Source organism: Dermochelys coriacea, chromosome 4 (assembly GCF_009764565.3).
Source record: "Dermochelys coriacea isolate rDerCor1 chromosome 4, rDerCor1.pri.v4, whole genome shotgun sequence".
NCBI classification, from domain to species: domain Eukaryota; kingdom Metazoa; phylum Chordata; order Testudines; family Dermochelyidae; genus Dermochelys; species Dermochelys coriacea.
The window spans coordinates 121,020,604-121,037,280 of record NC_050071.1 but is presented as its reverse complement, the minus strand read 5'-3'; the positions used below and the strand labels follow the sequence as shown (position 1 = coordinate 121,037,280).

At 40.6% G+C, this 16,677-nt stretch overlaps 1 protein-coding gene across 5 annotated transcripts in view; it reads right to left on the bottom strand.

Annotated features, from left to right (window-relative positions):
• TBC1D14 (TBC1 domain family member 14) overlaps positions 1–16,677 on the bottom strand; it is a 119,968-nt gene that overhangs the window by 43,773 nt on the left and 59,518 nt on the right. For 3 of the 5 annotated variants that reach the window (XM_038400295.2, XM_043512487.1, XM_043512485.1), the window contains one exon: positions 4,368–4,486. In XM_038400295.2, coding sequence (XP_038256223.1) covers positions 4,368–4,486 — 119 coding nt within the window. Of the gene's footprint in view, positions 1–4,367; positions 4,487–8,050; positions 8,057–11,323; positions 11,330–11,421; positions 12,701–16,677 lie in introns of those variants that run through there. The other 2 variants (XM_043512486.1, XM_038400299.2) reach the window with 2 other exon arrangements.

Genomic DNA, 16,677 nt, shown 5'->3' with positions numbered 1-16,677 from the left:
AAGGTTGGCTTAACGGTTTTAGAAACTGCTTCAACCTCAAAAACGTGCAGACTACTGGTGAAGCTGCATCTGCCAATGAAGAGGCAGCAAAAGCCTACCCCGAACCATTAAAGAAAATCATAGAAGAAAAGGGCTATCTTCTGGAACAAGTTTTTAATGCTGACGAGGCTGGGCTCTTCTGGAAAAAATGCCCAACCCCCACTTACACTTCGAAATGAGAAAGACAAGCCCCTGGCTTCAAAGCAGCTAAAGACTGTGTGACTGTTGTTTTGTGGCAATGCGGCTGGGCACTTAATAAAGCTGGGCTTGCTCTACAGGGCTGCAAATCCCTGTGCCCTAAAAGGCAAGAACAAAAATCTCCTGCCTGTGTTCTAGCCATCAAATAAAAAGGCTTGGGTGATGGCAGCATTATTTCTGGATTGGTTCCACAAGCGTTTCATTCCAGAGGGCAAGCGGTATCTCGAAGAGAAAGGACGTGACTTTAAAGTGTTGCTGATCTTAGACAATGCTCCTGGCCACCCTGCGGCATGCCGGTTTGCCCATAATGACATTGAAGTAGTCTTTCTCCCCCCGAATACCACTTCCATTTTCTCGACCGAGGCATGATTCGCTGTTTCAAGGCCACGTACACGAGGCTTACGTTCTCATGGATACGTAGCGCTATGGATGCTGATCCCAATCTTAATGTGATGGAGTGCTGGAAGTCCTTTAACCTTGCCGATTGCATCACTTATATTAAATAGGCAATGGAGGCAATCAAGCCTGAAACAGTCAATGCATGTTGGCGAAACCTATGGAAAGAATGAATGATTTTAAGGGTTTCCCGACCATTGACAAAGAAGTGAAATGCATTGTTCAGGTGGCCAGGCAAGTGGGTGGTGATGGCTTGGTCGACATCCTTGAGGAAGAAATTGAAGAATTAATTGAGGGCCATAGAGAAACATTGACTAACAAAGAGTTAGAGGAACTGATAAAATGGTCTACAGAGACGATGATTGAGATTGAGATGGAGGATGAACGGGAAGAGCCAGCAAGTTGGAATCTTCATAAATTTGCTGAAGTGTTCCAAGCAGCAAAAACACTTGAATGATCTAATTTCTGAATACGATCCCTCTATGGAACGAAGCCTCAAAATCACACGTAGTATTACGGACTATTTGAGACCGTATCAAGAAATGTTTGAGCAGCTCAAGAGACAACAACAGCAACAGTTGCCGATCACCATGTTTTTCCAAGGAAAAATACAACCAGCAGCAGATGACCCTATGCAATCAACTTCTCGAGCTGAACCAGAGCCAACCACTTTGTCTACGACTCACTCTCCGTCACCCAAGCTCTCCATCACCTCCGTCTCCTGGATCGGCATCAAACCCTGACGACCCCCCTGTAATTACCCCCCCGTAATTAAAAATACAGTACTGTAAAATTATATTTTGCATATGTACTCTATAATATACTGTACATTATATATACACTACTGTACAGGGTTGTATACACAAAACCATGTATGTATACTGAACTTTATGGACAATTTAAGGAATTTTCAAGGATAATTTTGACTATACGCGATTTTCGCCTTACGCGCAGACTTTAGAACCTAACCCCCGCGTAAGATGCAACTCCACTGTATGCATCTTTCAAATCAGGGCCATAAACCAGTCACATGAATAGAGGGAGTGTATTAAAGGCCAATTTAAAGTTCCTTGAGAAAAAGTTCTTTCCTACATGAGGGAGTGGTATGGGCTCTATTGTCCCCAATTGAAGGAGGAAGTCAACCTCCTGTTTGAGGATCCTCTTATGGGAGAGGTCCCTGAAGAGAGAGAGGTCAGAGAATGGGGGAAATGGTAGCCATTTAATACAACATCCAGGACCCATTTGTCCATTGTAATAGTGCACCACATTGGAAGAAAATGGGCCATGTAGTCACCGCAGGGTGTGGTAGCAGGCATTGTGGAGTGTCAACCCTTAGCTGGGACACCAAAAATGACTTTCGAAGAGGTGGCAAAGTGAAGGATGGCGATGCAGGGTGCCTATCTCGCTGCATCCTCTAATTTCATGGGGGCGTCATAGGTCCTCTGTTGAAGGAAAGGAAGGAAGGAAGGAAGGAAGGAAGGATGAAGGCAGTGGTCGATGTTGAGACGGAAGAGGCCTGAAATATTTGCTTCAGGGGTGGCAAAGTATAAACATCCAGAGAGAAGCAAGTAGCTCAAGAGTCTTTGAGGGTGTCCAGCAATTTGTTAGTTTTGTCACTAAGGCAGTTGCTATCCTCAAAAGGAAAATTCCTCCATGGTGATTTGGGTCCCTTTGGAGAACCTGAAGGCTACAGGCACGAAGTCAATCTCATGACTACTGAGGTAGTCATTGGAGTGTGACACTGTCAAGGGATGCCTGGAGGAAAGATCCTGTAACTAGTTTTCCCTCATCCAGGATAACCAGAACCAAAGCCTGCAATCCTGAGGGCATTTGTTTTCCAACGCTGACAGCTTGTTGTAATTCAAAAAGTCACAATTGAACAACAAAAGCATAGTAATTTGCCATTCAGAATGCTAAACTATCTGAAAAAAACATCTTCCTTTCAAAGAGGTCAAGTCCTTTGGCTGTAGTATATTTGGACTGGTGTAGTTGAGTTCTTTCTATAACCACTTGGACCACCAGGGAATTGGGATTAGGGTCTGAAAACAGGAATTCTGCTCCCTTGGGAAGAATAAAGAGGCACTTCTCAGCCCTCTTTGGCATCTGGGCACAGATGACAGCAATGTTCCAGTTCACTCTGGCAGGTTCCATGATGGCCTCATTAATTGGGGGTGCCACTTTAAAAGGAACCATAACGTAGAGAATGTCCAGGAGTGTGTGGGCTGCATCCTAGGTCTCTTTCAGAGGAATCTGGAGAGAGAGTCTGTAATTCTCCCAAGAAGGGCCTGATACTGTTGAAAATTATCTGGGGGGTGAGGGAAAGGCTGATAATACTGCCTCAATGGGACAGGATGGAGAGAGACACTGGTGGCTCTGGTAGCGCCAGCAGTTCTGGCCAATCCTCCATCCACTGCTCCTGTGGGGACTGCAGTTCTCCATCTGGTGGTAACCACTGCTGGGTGTGGAAAATAGAGTCCTCCTATTCAGGTGCCCAGAAATATGGAGCCAGGGGCCCAAAAAGGATGATGGGCTGGGCTGTCAGGTATGGAGGCAGACCCCACAACGGGTATCATTGGTCCATGGGCCACACTTGCTGATGGTGAGAATGCAACGGCTGGAAGAGTGGATCTGGAAGCCCTGTCTAGGTTGATAGCTATCTGTGAGGAATCTGGAGGGATGAGTACCAGTTTGTTTTCATCCAATGAACAGTCCTGCCCCAACACTATATAGGAGTGGCCACTTTAACAACATGTAACTTACTTTACAATTGAATACATATACCTAGCTCTTAATACAAGAGACTTGACCACTGTTCTGTATGTGCAAGAAAAATACTACGTGCTTTAGCACAACCACAGCTAGACAGCTTTATAAGCTAAGTAACTAACATGATATATTAGTAAACAATTTGATGAGAGCTATTTTCACTGAAAATAGTCATTGAACAGTGGAAACGCACTTGTGAAAAATATTTAATGTATTATTCTACATCAGGTTTTGTTTTCATAGGCTCTTATCTTTAAGCTGCACACACAACTACTTTAAATAGACTATTTAAAATTCAGCCTACCATGGTGATTTAGTTTTCTTTTATCTGTTTCTGCATGGAATAAAGCCAGATGTTCAGCATAAATTCTCCAAAAAAGCATATGCAGAAATAAGAGAAACCACAATACAGTTCTTTCCAAGAAGTCTGATATGGGTTTGGTTGTACAAGAATACTTCTGCGTAAAATAAGAGAAGGATAAGCCAACATATCAAGTGCCTGACATCCTTCATACTGTGACACTGAACCCACCACAGAGCACTCTCTGGTACACTGCTTCATTATTTATGAGGATTGGACATCTTCTGTGCCAGGTACCCTTGCTACCCTCAGATTCTTCAGCAAGTGCTTCGTTAATTTTTCATTCTTGGGTTACCTTAAAGATAAAACTACTTAGCCATTCATGTTTGTAAGCAAATTAAAAAAATTACTGCCACTGCCACCAGTGTCAGACAGTAATTCATTCATTTTCTTTTATACAAAAAGATTGAAACTTACAATAAAGTAGATTTTATTAATTGCCTTAGAAATATGCCACTCATTTATACGGTAGTTTGGAGGTTTGTTTGTTTTTTTTTTTAAAAGCTCATCTGCTTAAACAATTTATAGTCATACAATATGCACAGGTGAGAAAGGTTTTGCCATCCTAAGTTTAAGAGGCTCTACTATGGTACTACGCCAAACTTACGCTGGCCTATCTTCTAGAATAAGCGCTGTGGTGGAGAGGGGTTCAAAGTCAAGATTTTTCCTCACATTCTGTTTAGGAGAGAGTGGCTTGTGAGCTCGTCCAGTTTTTTCTTCATATTCCTGCACAAAAACAATATAATTGGTTACACTGATGGAGAATATCAAAGCCACGCACTGTATTGCAACAGCTACAGAAACATGCAAGATGAGAACACTGAGAAAAACTTATGAAGCCTTTCTGTACAATTCATAATCAAACTCCAATTATTTAAAAAAAATGTCTGGCATCAAAGTCAATAGTAATCCCCCAAAGTGAAGACAACACTTGAAATTGTATTGAGTAATGGTCTAATTCCCTTCCCTTTTTTAAAAAAATTAGTCTAAATTACTTCCGCAAGTAATATTTTAAAAACTCAAGCTGAAGACACTGTCTGAGCCTTTGCTTAGAGCGATACTTGAATATGCTAAAACAATTTATGCTCATCTTTAAGATTTGACCTATTGATGAAGTGCAGAAAAGTAACTATTTCATGACTGCAGACTTCCAAACCAAAATTCTTTAAAGCAATAAACACTTTGTCTTTATATCTTGCTATAAACTATTTCTCCTACTCAAACCATTTGTAAATATAGCCAAGCGGAATGAAGAAAAAATATGTTAATTGTGGTTAAATAGAAAACTGGTCTTCCAAGTAGACACCAAGTAAAAATAGAGGACAAGATGTGATGTTCCCGACACTTTCAAAGTTTATTAGACCAAAGGTTCTAAACTTTAAGACCCAGCATAGTGCCATGTCTAAAACTCAAATTACCTTAATATTTTTTTTTAAACTGTAGTTTTAATGGATCCTTATTCTGATAAACCAACCCATGTTCCACTTTACTATGGCATGTGAACCAGTGAGTTAGGCATATCACCCATGATGGTAGTCTACAAATAAAGCTAATTTTAAAGTGTTTGTATTTGGTCAAGTAGTACTGCGAGGAGAAAAAAAAAAAAGTAAAAATTACAAATACTTAATGTGTTAAATTCTTACAATGTAGTCTGCCACCTCACAAATTCAACACTATCTGCAAAATCCGAGTGCTATAAGCAAGTAATTTGTGGGTGCTTCCATGAACAGGGTTTCATCCATGAGACTTCTACATTCTCATTGATGCAAACTTCTTCCAAAGAATACTGAAAGGCTGATTTATTTATTTCAGTATTCTTTGGAAGAAGTTTGCATCAATGAGAATGTAGAAGTCTCATGGATGAAACCCTGTAATCATGAAACCACCATGTAAACTATATAGAAAACCACTAAGGCAATATTTTTAAAAGGTCCTAGTACAACTGAAGTAGGCTAGGTCATTCAGGATTTCCAAAGTAGGTTCCTAATTTACTGAAAGGCATGAAAAAGTACTACTTTTTTTTTTTTAATTATTTTTAAATGCAGCATCTTTGCTCTCACTGCTGAAACAGATGCATAATAATGTGACAGTCTGTCTTAGCTCCATCTACACACTACAGACCACATTAACAGAAAACTGCTACATCGCTGCTAATGGTCTGCCATAACAGACAGCTGCAACACACCAGAAACCAACGTTTTTAACACTCTGCCTCGGTCTCAGCTGTGTGTATAACCTTTAATATTTGCACCAAGAGGGAAGGCCAAAGGTCTTCTCCCAAACTCCCATCCCTTATTCCTTCTTGCTTCTGCCATGCTGAATCAGAAAAAAAAGTTATATAATTATTACATGTGTTCTGGACCTGGTATCTGAGATTTTTAAGTGATATGAGAAGTCTGGGGGGAGAAAAGAAGCATTTGGAAACCGCCCATAGAGAAGACAGGACACTGCAGGACTGTGGAGCAGTTAGGCCAAAGTTGGAGAAATCCCCAATTTTCCTGATTTACGAACACAAATTTCCATACTAGGTTAGACCAATTGAGATTACCAATACCACATGCTTCAGAGGACAAGGCAAGATACTCTGCAATAAGCAGTTATTTATTAACCTGTGTCTAGGGAAACTCAAAGGTAGTTTCTCCCCCCAAAGCCTGAGGGTTTCCATCAACTGCAGTGGATATAGAGGTATTTGTACTCTCTTGCCAAACAAGTTTCATGTTTCCACAGCTGTATGAATGAAAAGGAAGCACATTATGATCCATCTGGAAAATCATGGTGCTATCTGAGGTCAATTTCTAATATGTTAAATACCACTGTTGTATTAGTTTGACTTCCAAGGAGTAGCAGCCACCAGACTGATTTAAACTATCACGAACAGTATTTATGTTCTACTGGCTATTTAAGGAAGCAAGTTTGTACAGAGTAAGCTCTTCTCTATGCAAAACTATATCCAGAGAGTAGAGAAGAGATACAAAGAAATGTGCCACAGGTTGAGACACTAACAGATTACATACTTGGAAACCCAAAGATAAAATAAAGTTACTATTCTTAAAATTTTAAGAAAACCTGGAAAATACTAATTGTAATGGAGATAGAAATGCATTAAAAGGCACAATGACAAAACATGTCCTCAAGTACACCATCATAAATCTGGAGTACATCAGTTTTATTCAGTTGTGCTGTGAAGCTGTGTAACAGCCAAACTCCACTCCCTCTCTCAATTTCTCTATCAATTACAAGCCTGCATTTTATTTTTATATGACAAAATTAAGTTAATTTTCAAAAACAACTAAACATTAACATTTATTACTGCTTCCAATGGCCAATTGATCCTTGTTCCTAAATTTACAACATTTTAATTGTTTGGATTATTACTAATAGAAAGCACATTAAATTAAGTTAAGAAGAAATTGAAGATGATGTATGGAAGTCATTATATATTGCTCTTCCTAAAGCATACACAGAAGACAGACCAAAAAAACATCAACACTTAATTTTAAAAAGGAATGAGAATTAAGTGCCCTGCTTTATGGAATTTGTGAAAGATATGGTTTTGGAAAGGGTTTGCATTCATTTGAAGAGGGACTGAAAAACAGCTGCTTCTGTGAGGTTTAAGGGACTTTACATAGTGTTCTGGAGTGGGGGTTTTCAGAACCACCAATTTTGAAAATACTTTATTCACACAAGACCCAATTTTTTTCCAGCCCAACATCTCTTTCCATCATAACACAGTTACTATATAAATATTATATTGAAATACAAACAAGTTTTATTTTAGAGGCTACTTTGTTGTGGCTATTTAAGATGCTGGCTCATTAAGAGATACTATTATTACACCCCCTCTAAAACCCAAATCATCCTCTGTATTTTAACAAATGTCTTTGGATGTTTTACTGAAACCTACAGTGTAAAAGAGATCAGTGAGCTTGTATCATCATCAGCATGCTCCTAAAATGGGAGTGGCACATTTTATAAGACAAGCTGTATGAATTGTATGTATGTCTCTGGATTAAGTTTAGAAGTGTGTGCAACAAGAGTGATGTCATGGTGGGAGTCTGCTATAGACCACCGGACCAGGGGGATGAGGTGGATGAGGCTTTCTTCCGGCAACTCACGGAAGCTACTAGATCGCATGCCCTGATTCTCATGGGTGACTTTAATTTTCCTGATATCTGCTGGGAGAGCAATACAGCGGTGCATAGACAATCCAGGAAGTTTTTGGAAAGCGTAGGGGACAATTTCCTGGTGCAAGTGCTAGGGGAGCCAACTAGGGGGAGCGCTTTTCTTGACCTGCTGCTCACAAACCGGGTAGAATTAGTGGGGGAAGCAAAAGTGGATGGGAATCTGGGAGGCAGTGACCATGAGTTGGTTGAGTTCAGGATCCTGACGCAGGGAAGAAAGGTAAGCAGCAGGATACGGACCCTGGACTTCAGGAAAGCAGACTTTGACTCCCTCAGGGAACAGATGGCCAGGATCCCCTGGGGAACTAACATGAAAGGGAAGGGAGTCCAGGAGAGCTGGCTGTATTTCAAGGAATCCCTGTTGAGGTTACAGGGACAAACCATCCCGATGAGTCGAAAGAATAGTAAATATGGCAGGCGACCAGCTTGGCTTAATGGTGAAATCCTAGCGGATCTTAAACATAAAAAAGAAGCTTACAAGAAGTGGAAGGTTGGACATATGACCAGGGAAGAGTATAAAAATATTGCTCGGGCATGTAGGAAAGATATCAGGAGGGCCAAATCGCACCTGGAGCTGCAGCTAGCAAGAGATGTCAAGAGTAACAAGAAGGGTTTCTTCAGGTATGTTGGCAACAAGAAGAAAGCCAAGGAAAGTGTGGGCCCCTTACTGAATGAGGGAGGCAAGCTAGTGACAGAGGATGTGGAAAAAGCTAATGTACTCAATGCTTTTTTTGCCTCTGTTTTCACTAACAAGGTCAGCTCCCAGACTGCTGTGCTGGGCAACACAAAATGGAGAAGAGATGGCCAGCCCTCTGTAGAGATAGAGGTGGTTAGGGACTATTTAGAAAAGCTGGACGTGCACAAGTCCATGGGGCCGGACGAATTGCATCCGAGAGTGCTGAAGGAATTGGCGGCTGTGATTGCAGAGCCCTTGGCCATTATCTTTGAAAACTCGTGGCGAACGGGGGAAGTCCCGGATGACTGGAAAAAGGCTAATGTAGTGCCCATCTTTAAAAAAGGGAAGAAGGAGGATCCTGGGAACTACAGGCCGGTCAGCCTCACCTCAGTCCCTGGAAAAATCATGGAGCAGGTCCTCAAAGAATCAATCCTGAAGCACTTAGAGGAGAGGAAAGTGATCAGGAACAGTCAGCATGGATTCACCAAGGGAAGGTCATGCCTGACTAATCTAATCGCCTTTTATGATGAGATTACTGGTTCTGTGGATGAAGGGAAAGCAGTGGATGTATTGTTTCTTGACTTTAGCAAAGCTTTTGACACGGTCTCCCACAGCATTCTTGTCAGCAAGTTAAGGAAGTATGGGCTGGATGAATGCACTATAAGGTGGGTAGAAAGCTGGCTAGATTGTCGGGCTCAACGGGTAGTGATCAATGGCTCCATGTCTAGTTGGCAGCCGGTGTCAAGTGGAGTGCCCCAGGGGTCGGTCCTGGGGCCCATTTTGTTCAATATCTTCATAAATGATCTGGAGGATGGTGTGGATTGCACTCTCAGCAAATTTGCGGATGATACTAAACTGGGAGGAGTGGTAGATACGCTGGAGGGGAGGGATAGGATACAGAAGGACCTAGACAAATTGGAGGATTGGGCCAAAAGAAATCTAATGAGGTTCAATAAGGATAAGTGCAGGGTCCTGCACTTAGGATGGAAGAATCCAATGCACCGCTACAGACTAGGGACCGAATGGCTCGGCAGCAGTTCTGCGGAAAAGGACCTAGGGGTGACAGTGGACGAGAAGCTGGATATGAGTCAGCAGTGTGCCCTTGTTGCCAAGAAGGCCAATGGCATTTTGGGATGTATAAGTAGGGGCATAGCGAGCAGATCGAGGGACGTGATCGTTCCCCTCTATTCGACACTGGTGAGGCCTCATCTGGAGTACTGTGTCCAGTTTTGGGCCCCACACTACAGGAAGGATGTGGATAAATTGGAAAGAGTACAACGAAGGGCAACAAAAATGATTAGGGGTCTAGAGCACATGACTTATGAGGAGAGGCTGAGGGAGCTGGGATTGTTTAGTCTGCAGAAGAGAAGAATGAGGGGGGATTTGATAGCTGCTTTCAACTACCTGAAAGGGGGTTTCAAAGAGGATGGCTCTAGACTGTTCTCAATGGTAGCAGATGACAGAACGAGGAGTAATGGTCTCAAGTTGCAATGGGGGAGGTTTAGATTGGATATTAGGAAAAACTTTTTCACTAAGAGGGTGGTGAAACACTGGAATGCGTTACCTAGGGAGGTGGTAGAATCTCCTTCCTTAGAGGTTTTTAAGGTCAGGCTTGACAAAGCCCTGGCTGGGATGATTTAACTGGGACTTGGTCCTGCTTTGAGCAGGGGGTTGGACTAGATGACCTTCTGGGGTCCCTTCCAACCCTGATATTCTATGATTCTATGATTCTATGAATTGTCAGTAGTATTTTTACCATTTCAAGCAATATCCAAAAAAGGAGTAAAAACGACAAGACAGTCAATATTCACAACTCATTTCAAAATTTGTTATATTAAAAAAAATCAGAAGACAACAGCTGTTAAATAATCCTCATGTTAATGAACAGAGGATGCAGTCTCTGGCATAGCAGACTCTGAAGATACAGCTATGAAGTAGATTCTGAACTATACACAAATTCACATTAAGAATATTTGTTGATTGAGAGTGTAGCAAGATCTGTACATGCTGACATTCTGTAACTAGCAAATACCTCTTGAATTGCTGAGCAGCTCTTAAAATAATAGTTCATTCCTCTTACTTGTTTATAAATATATACAGGTTAAGGGATATTAAACCAATATAGTAATAGACATATATGTTCAATTAATATAGATGAAACAACCATTTGAGACAAACTCTCCACATCAGCTTTTAAGGTATGTGCTGTGACAGCAGGTCTACTTTAAAATTTTAAGTAAGGTGACAAAAATAGTTAAATAACAACATGCACACATTTTGCTTGCTTTACACCTCATTACGAATAAGTATTTTGAAGCATGATGTATAAGGGGTCTGGAAATTATTTATATAGTGTGTGTTTATTTCGAAAGCTACCGAGTTAAAGATTAAATCTAAACAAACATCTGTTTTGATCTTGCTAAAGGTGCAAAACAGCTGGATTATTTTTCATTTAGTAGTGGTATATTCTCCTTAATCACCACCTTCATGAAGATATAGTACTTCAATGTATTTCATGGCTAAACAACCTTGCTCTGCACAAAGAAAATATTCTCCTTTTGAGAGTTGATTTTACATATTTTTTTTTAAAAAGGATTTTAATACCTACAGAAGATTATCTTAAGGTTTACATTTTTAACTATGCATTTGAAAGCTAGTCTCTAGCCTATTTTGTTTTTACTAGCAATCAGCATATTAACAGCTTACCATTCTCTTTGGTGGTGCTGCAAATAATATACTATTTTGTAATATACTGCCTAAGATGTTGCATAAATTCCGAGCATCAGTCTACTACATTCACTCACCATGAAAGCCGCAGTTCTTCAGAGACAGTTACACTGGAACCCCATTTCACCTTACATCATTTAAGGCCTTGCTGATTCGATAATATAAAATTAAAGACCTTCATTGTCTTGATTCCAAAGAAAAACCACTGAACATGCATGCATCAAGGAGATCAGATACCATTAAAATTAAAAAGGCTATCATATGTTCCTCCCTCTTGCTTTCTTTCTCTTCCACAATCAAAGCTGTCTGCAGTTGAATGCTCAAACACTGAAGCTGCAAGCTGCAGAAGTCATGTTAATCATCTGCAGATGTAACACATCCAATCAGTTCTCTCCTTTTCCTCCTGTTATGCCTTAATTTACAAAATACACACAGAAGAGAGGACAAGAGCAGATCTTTATTCTGCAAACCGCAGCTCATTACATCAATGCACTGAAGCTGATAGTACAATCTCTAACTGAACAAGAAAGCAGAAAATATTTAAGAGTTAAGAAAAATTTAACAAAATGTTGCTACATTTGGTAATGAACTGCAAATTCAGTATATTTTTAGAAAGCATAAAGGACAATGTTCAAATTCATTCAGCACTTTCTATCCTGTACCTCAAAACTCTTAATAAATGTACCCCTAAAGCTAGTGTGCAATTATTGAATTGTGGTTTTGGCTTGGGTGTAACTAGGCTTCCATTAAATGCTAGCAATACCCAACACAATGCTTTTCATCTTTCAGATTTTTGTTATTGTTTATTCTCTAGAGAGTGAATGTAGCAGAAACTATTCATCAGAATTTGTTTCACAGACATCCTAGGCTAGAACTGAATCCAGGCTCAGGATATAATGGAAACTAGTTTTTAAAAATGAACTCCAAATAACCAAGAAATGGAACGCTTCTCCCAACAATCCCCCATTCCATTAATTTGACATTAAAATATAAGATCAATCACACTGAAGTCAGGAAATTTAGCTTCATGGTTTCCATAACAAGTATAACTTGGTCAACTTGTCCCTAAATATATGTATTACTTTCCATTCCATGCCTTTGCATGCAAAGAAAAAAAGATAAGGTAGGTGAAGTAATACATTTTATTGGACCAACTTCTGTTGGTGGAAGGGACAAGCTTTCAAGCTACACAGAGCTCTTCCTCAGGTTTGGAGAAGGTGACCAGAATGTCAGAGCACTGTGTAGTTCAAAAGCTTGTACCTTCTACCATCAGAAGTTGGTCCTCACCTACCTTGTGTGTCTCAGACTCATATCCTGGGACAAACATGGCTACAACACCGCAAACAGAATTAAAAGGTAGTCATAAAAAAAAAAAAAAAAAAAGTCATGCCTCTATTTCTTCACCTGGTATAAATGCAGCATGAAACGTTATTGGATTTTTCTGCCTTTTTTTTTTTTTAAACTTTGAAAGTGTTGGGAACATTACATCTTGTCCTCTATTTTTACTTGATGTCTACTTGGAAGACCAAAGAATTGGGAGCTCTCAGTCCAAGTTTCCCCTAAGCTGCATGGCTGCACAGCAGCCTATTAAATGCCACACAGGTGCTCAGGGCTGCCACTGGAGAGGTGCCCCTCCCTGAGCCCGGACCTGCCCCAGTCGGGGAAGAAGCACCCCTCCCCCAGCCCCAAACCAGCACCGGCCCATACCTGCCGCGGTTGGGGAGAGGCACCTATCCCGTGGCCCTACCCCCGGAGCTGCCGCTGTGGGGAAAGACACTCTCCCCCATGGCCCAGGTTCTGCTGCGGGGAGAAAGACCTGGGCAGAGAGTCCTCCTCCCTGCAATAGCCCTGGGGCATCCTGCACCCCAAACCCCTCATCCCCAGCCCCACCCCAGAGCCCACAGCCCCAGCCGGAGCCCTCACCCCAACCCTCTGCCCCAGCCCTGAGCCCCTCATCCCTGACCGCACCCAAAGTCCGCACCCCTAGCCGGAGCCCTCACCCTCCCACACTCCCAACCTCTCGGCTGCACCAATACGGAGGTGATGTGTCACACATTACCTCCATATCGAGGCACATAAAATTCATTCCACACATCAGTGCGAAAAGTTAGTGGGAACACTGCTCTCAGTCCATAATCAAAAGGAAAAGGAGCTTTGAAGCTTCAACACATTTTAAATTGTCTGTATCGTATTTAAAGAAAAGGTTTAAAGAAATATAAAACCGTTTCAAACAAACAATCTAGTAATTTCTTTTCCTCTTAAACGTCCCTTCCTGGTGTCATTATCCTACTAGACCCCCAGGAAAAACAGGTAGATAGAACAGGACTGACTAGAAGGCAGTAGAGGTCACCTAATGGCAGGAAAACTACTCTACTCCAGACACAGTGCTTTGTCTAAACTGGAAAAATAAATGATGTTTCAAAATGTGTTAGCTAATATGGGTTAATTAACATGTCTTTAAACACAGTTTACCACAGAACAGACAGTGTGAAGGCAGATTAGGGTTTTGTGGGGCCCTGAGCAACAGCAAGTGGGAGCCCTAAGCCATCCCTTCTGCCTGCAGTCTCCCCCCCCGACCACACCCACACACCCCCCACACACCCCTTGCACTCCTGCCAAGGAAATGGGGTTGGGGCATGGGGGCTTCCCCTGCTCCCCAACAGGAGCACCGGGCAGGCGGAAGCCCCAGGGCCCCAACCCCACGTCCTGGCGGAAGCGCCGGGTGGGCAGAGCAGGTCGGGGCATGCCCATTTTTCTGGGACCTTCCACTTGGCCCAGCGGCTAATCCGCCACTGCGCCGGTGATGTTTAAAAATGTATGACCTGGTCTTAGTTTGATTGATGATTAAATCATCAATGTCATCATAACTATGTTTAGAATCTATGTACATAGATTGGCCCCATCACCATAATATCAGTGTCAAGTGGCCACTGTCTTGGAGAATAAATCTTTCTTGTAAAACTCGTGCACAATAAATGGATACATTTTAAACAATGATTCAGAAATGCTAATTAGGTATTCAAGAAAGTACCTGAAGCAATAGAGCATTTGAAATAGCTTGCAATGCAATACCTGGATATCCAGAGTCTCAAACTTTACATCAGGTATGAAAGGCATAAGTGTACAGGACCAAACTGAAAGCTAAAATCATGATGAGAAAAGCATGTGGGCAATAGTCTTCCTGTGGTAAACCTTTGTGGTTTCATCTACTGAGAGCAGACAATCATGCGGCTCTTTTTGAGGTTGAAATATACAGGAGTTGTCAACTCAACAGAACTGTCATCAACCAAGAAACTCTGTCATCAATGCACCTTTCAAAAAGTCCATTTGGCAGAGATGGAAACCTGATGAAATCAAAAGCTACTGCTATGGAGTCAAAAATAAGTGACATGTTGGTTGAAACACTTATCTACACATTTATAAGGGACAGCTGGTAACACTACTTTTAGATTGCTTAGCACTATACAACATTAAGGTTGCCCATTCAAATACATAACAATATAGTCTTTAATTACACAATCCCATGCTATTTTTTCCACAATACACCTTCCTCATTCAGAATACAGGATGGATGCACAAGGAAGGAGAATTAAGGTTACAGAGGCAACTGTAAACTTGATATTTCCTAAATTTTGAATGTTTGACTTTACAATCATATTATCATCTCACTGTGCACCCGATCTAATCTCCGTGCATCCATCTGATGTCTCTTGTCTTATACTTAAGTTTGTAAGCTGTTTGGGGCAGGAAACAGCCTTTTTGTTCTATATTTGTACAGCACCTAGCACAATGGAGTCCTGGTCCTTGAGTAGGGCTCCTTGGCACTACGGTAATACAAATAACTATTAACTTTCTTTTAATGTAGTTTTTTTTATATCATAAGGATAGAGTGATCAGAAAGAACATTTCAAGTGTCTACTATAAAACAGTGGATCAAAAAAGAAAAAAAAAAAACAGAAAGCATGTAGGTCATCTATTCAAGAAGAATGTTTAAAGTCTGACCTTTTAATTTTGTTTTGAAACAAGATGTACAGGAGCAAAACCAAAAGCTATTCTCAGAACTGCAAATAACACTGATATTATTGAAAAATTAGATAGGATGAAGTCTATTACTCTTCACAGATTCTGCTTATAAACAAGACCACTGTTATGGCTAATTAACTGAAGAGCTAATAGAAGTTATTGAAAATGATAAAAGGAAAACAATAGGATGCAAACTATTTAAGTTGATAAGGAACATTAATTAGCATGAAGTGGCCAGCTAATCAACAAACCAAACGAAAGAGCAACAAGGCTCAACACTACACAAAGCATCAACCATCATGGCAGGATTAATGACAGTATACTTAGAACAACAAGGGCTCTTTCTGTTTGACTTAAGAACTATTTCCTAGACTAAATAAAATTCAAGGCCGATAACTAGAGCTCTCTGGAAGATTACATTTCCATTTCCCGGCATGTTTTTGTTCTGCACTGGAATGAAAACAAACTTTCAAAATGGTTTCACAAAACAACTGTGGCTTCTAACATGTATTTCCCAAACTGAATGACGACTGTCTGGGAAAGGCACGTAAAGAATTGGAGGCAAATGAAGCAGACTTATCAACTGACCTACTAGAAGAACTTGTGATAGTAAAATGTATTTTCAACACAGATTAAGTAAAAACTCCACAGAAGATTCTGAACTTTATCTCAAAGAACAGACTTCACTTAGTATTTCCCAACACTTAAACAGTATGTCATACTTCACAGATTCTAAGGCCAAAAGGGACCACTGATCATCTCCTCTTACCTCCTGTTACACCTGGGGGAATTCTGCACCAAAAAATTAAAAATTTCTGCAAATTTTATTTTTCAAAATAATGCAATATAAATCACACCAGTTTCAATTGTTTTGGTAAGTTATTTAAACTACAATACAGAAAAAAAAAATCACAATAACTATTCAGCATTTCCTAAATACATGAAAGTTACGTTAAATATACTTGGTAACTAATACCCTGCATTCCAGTTATAATCCTGGATTTTCATTTAAATTACTTTACAGAACACCAAACCAAAAAAAAGTAGAATGTCTTTTTAAATTGCTCAGACTTTCACACACAGTCATACAGTTTTGCTAATCATTGTCCTGGACTTAGCTAGGTACTTTGGGAAGTGTCCTGACATTTTATTGACTGCTTGGTAAATGTTTTATTTGCCCTCAAATGTTTTTTTTTGTTTTGATTTGTTTTTTTAAATGGATAAGTAAAAATCTAACCCCACTGTGCCACTTTGGCACAGGAAAAAAAGTAAGAAAGCGCATAGATCTTCCTAGCTGATTCCCTTACTGT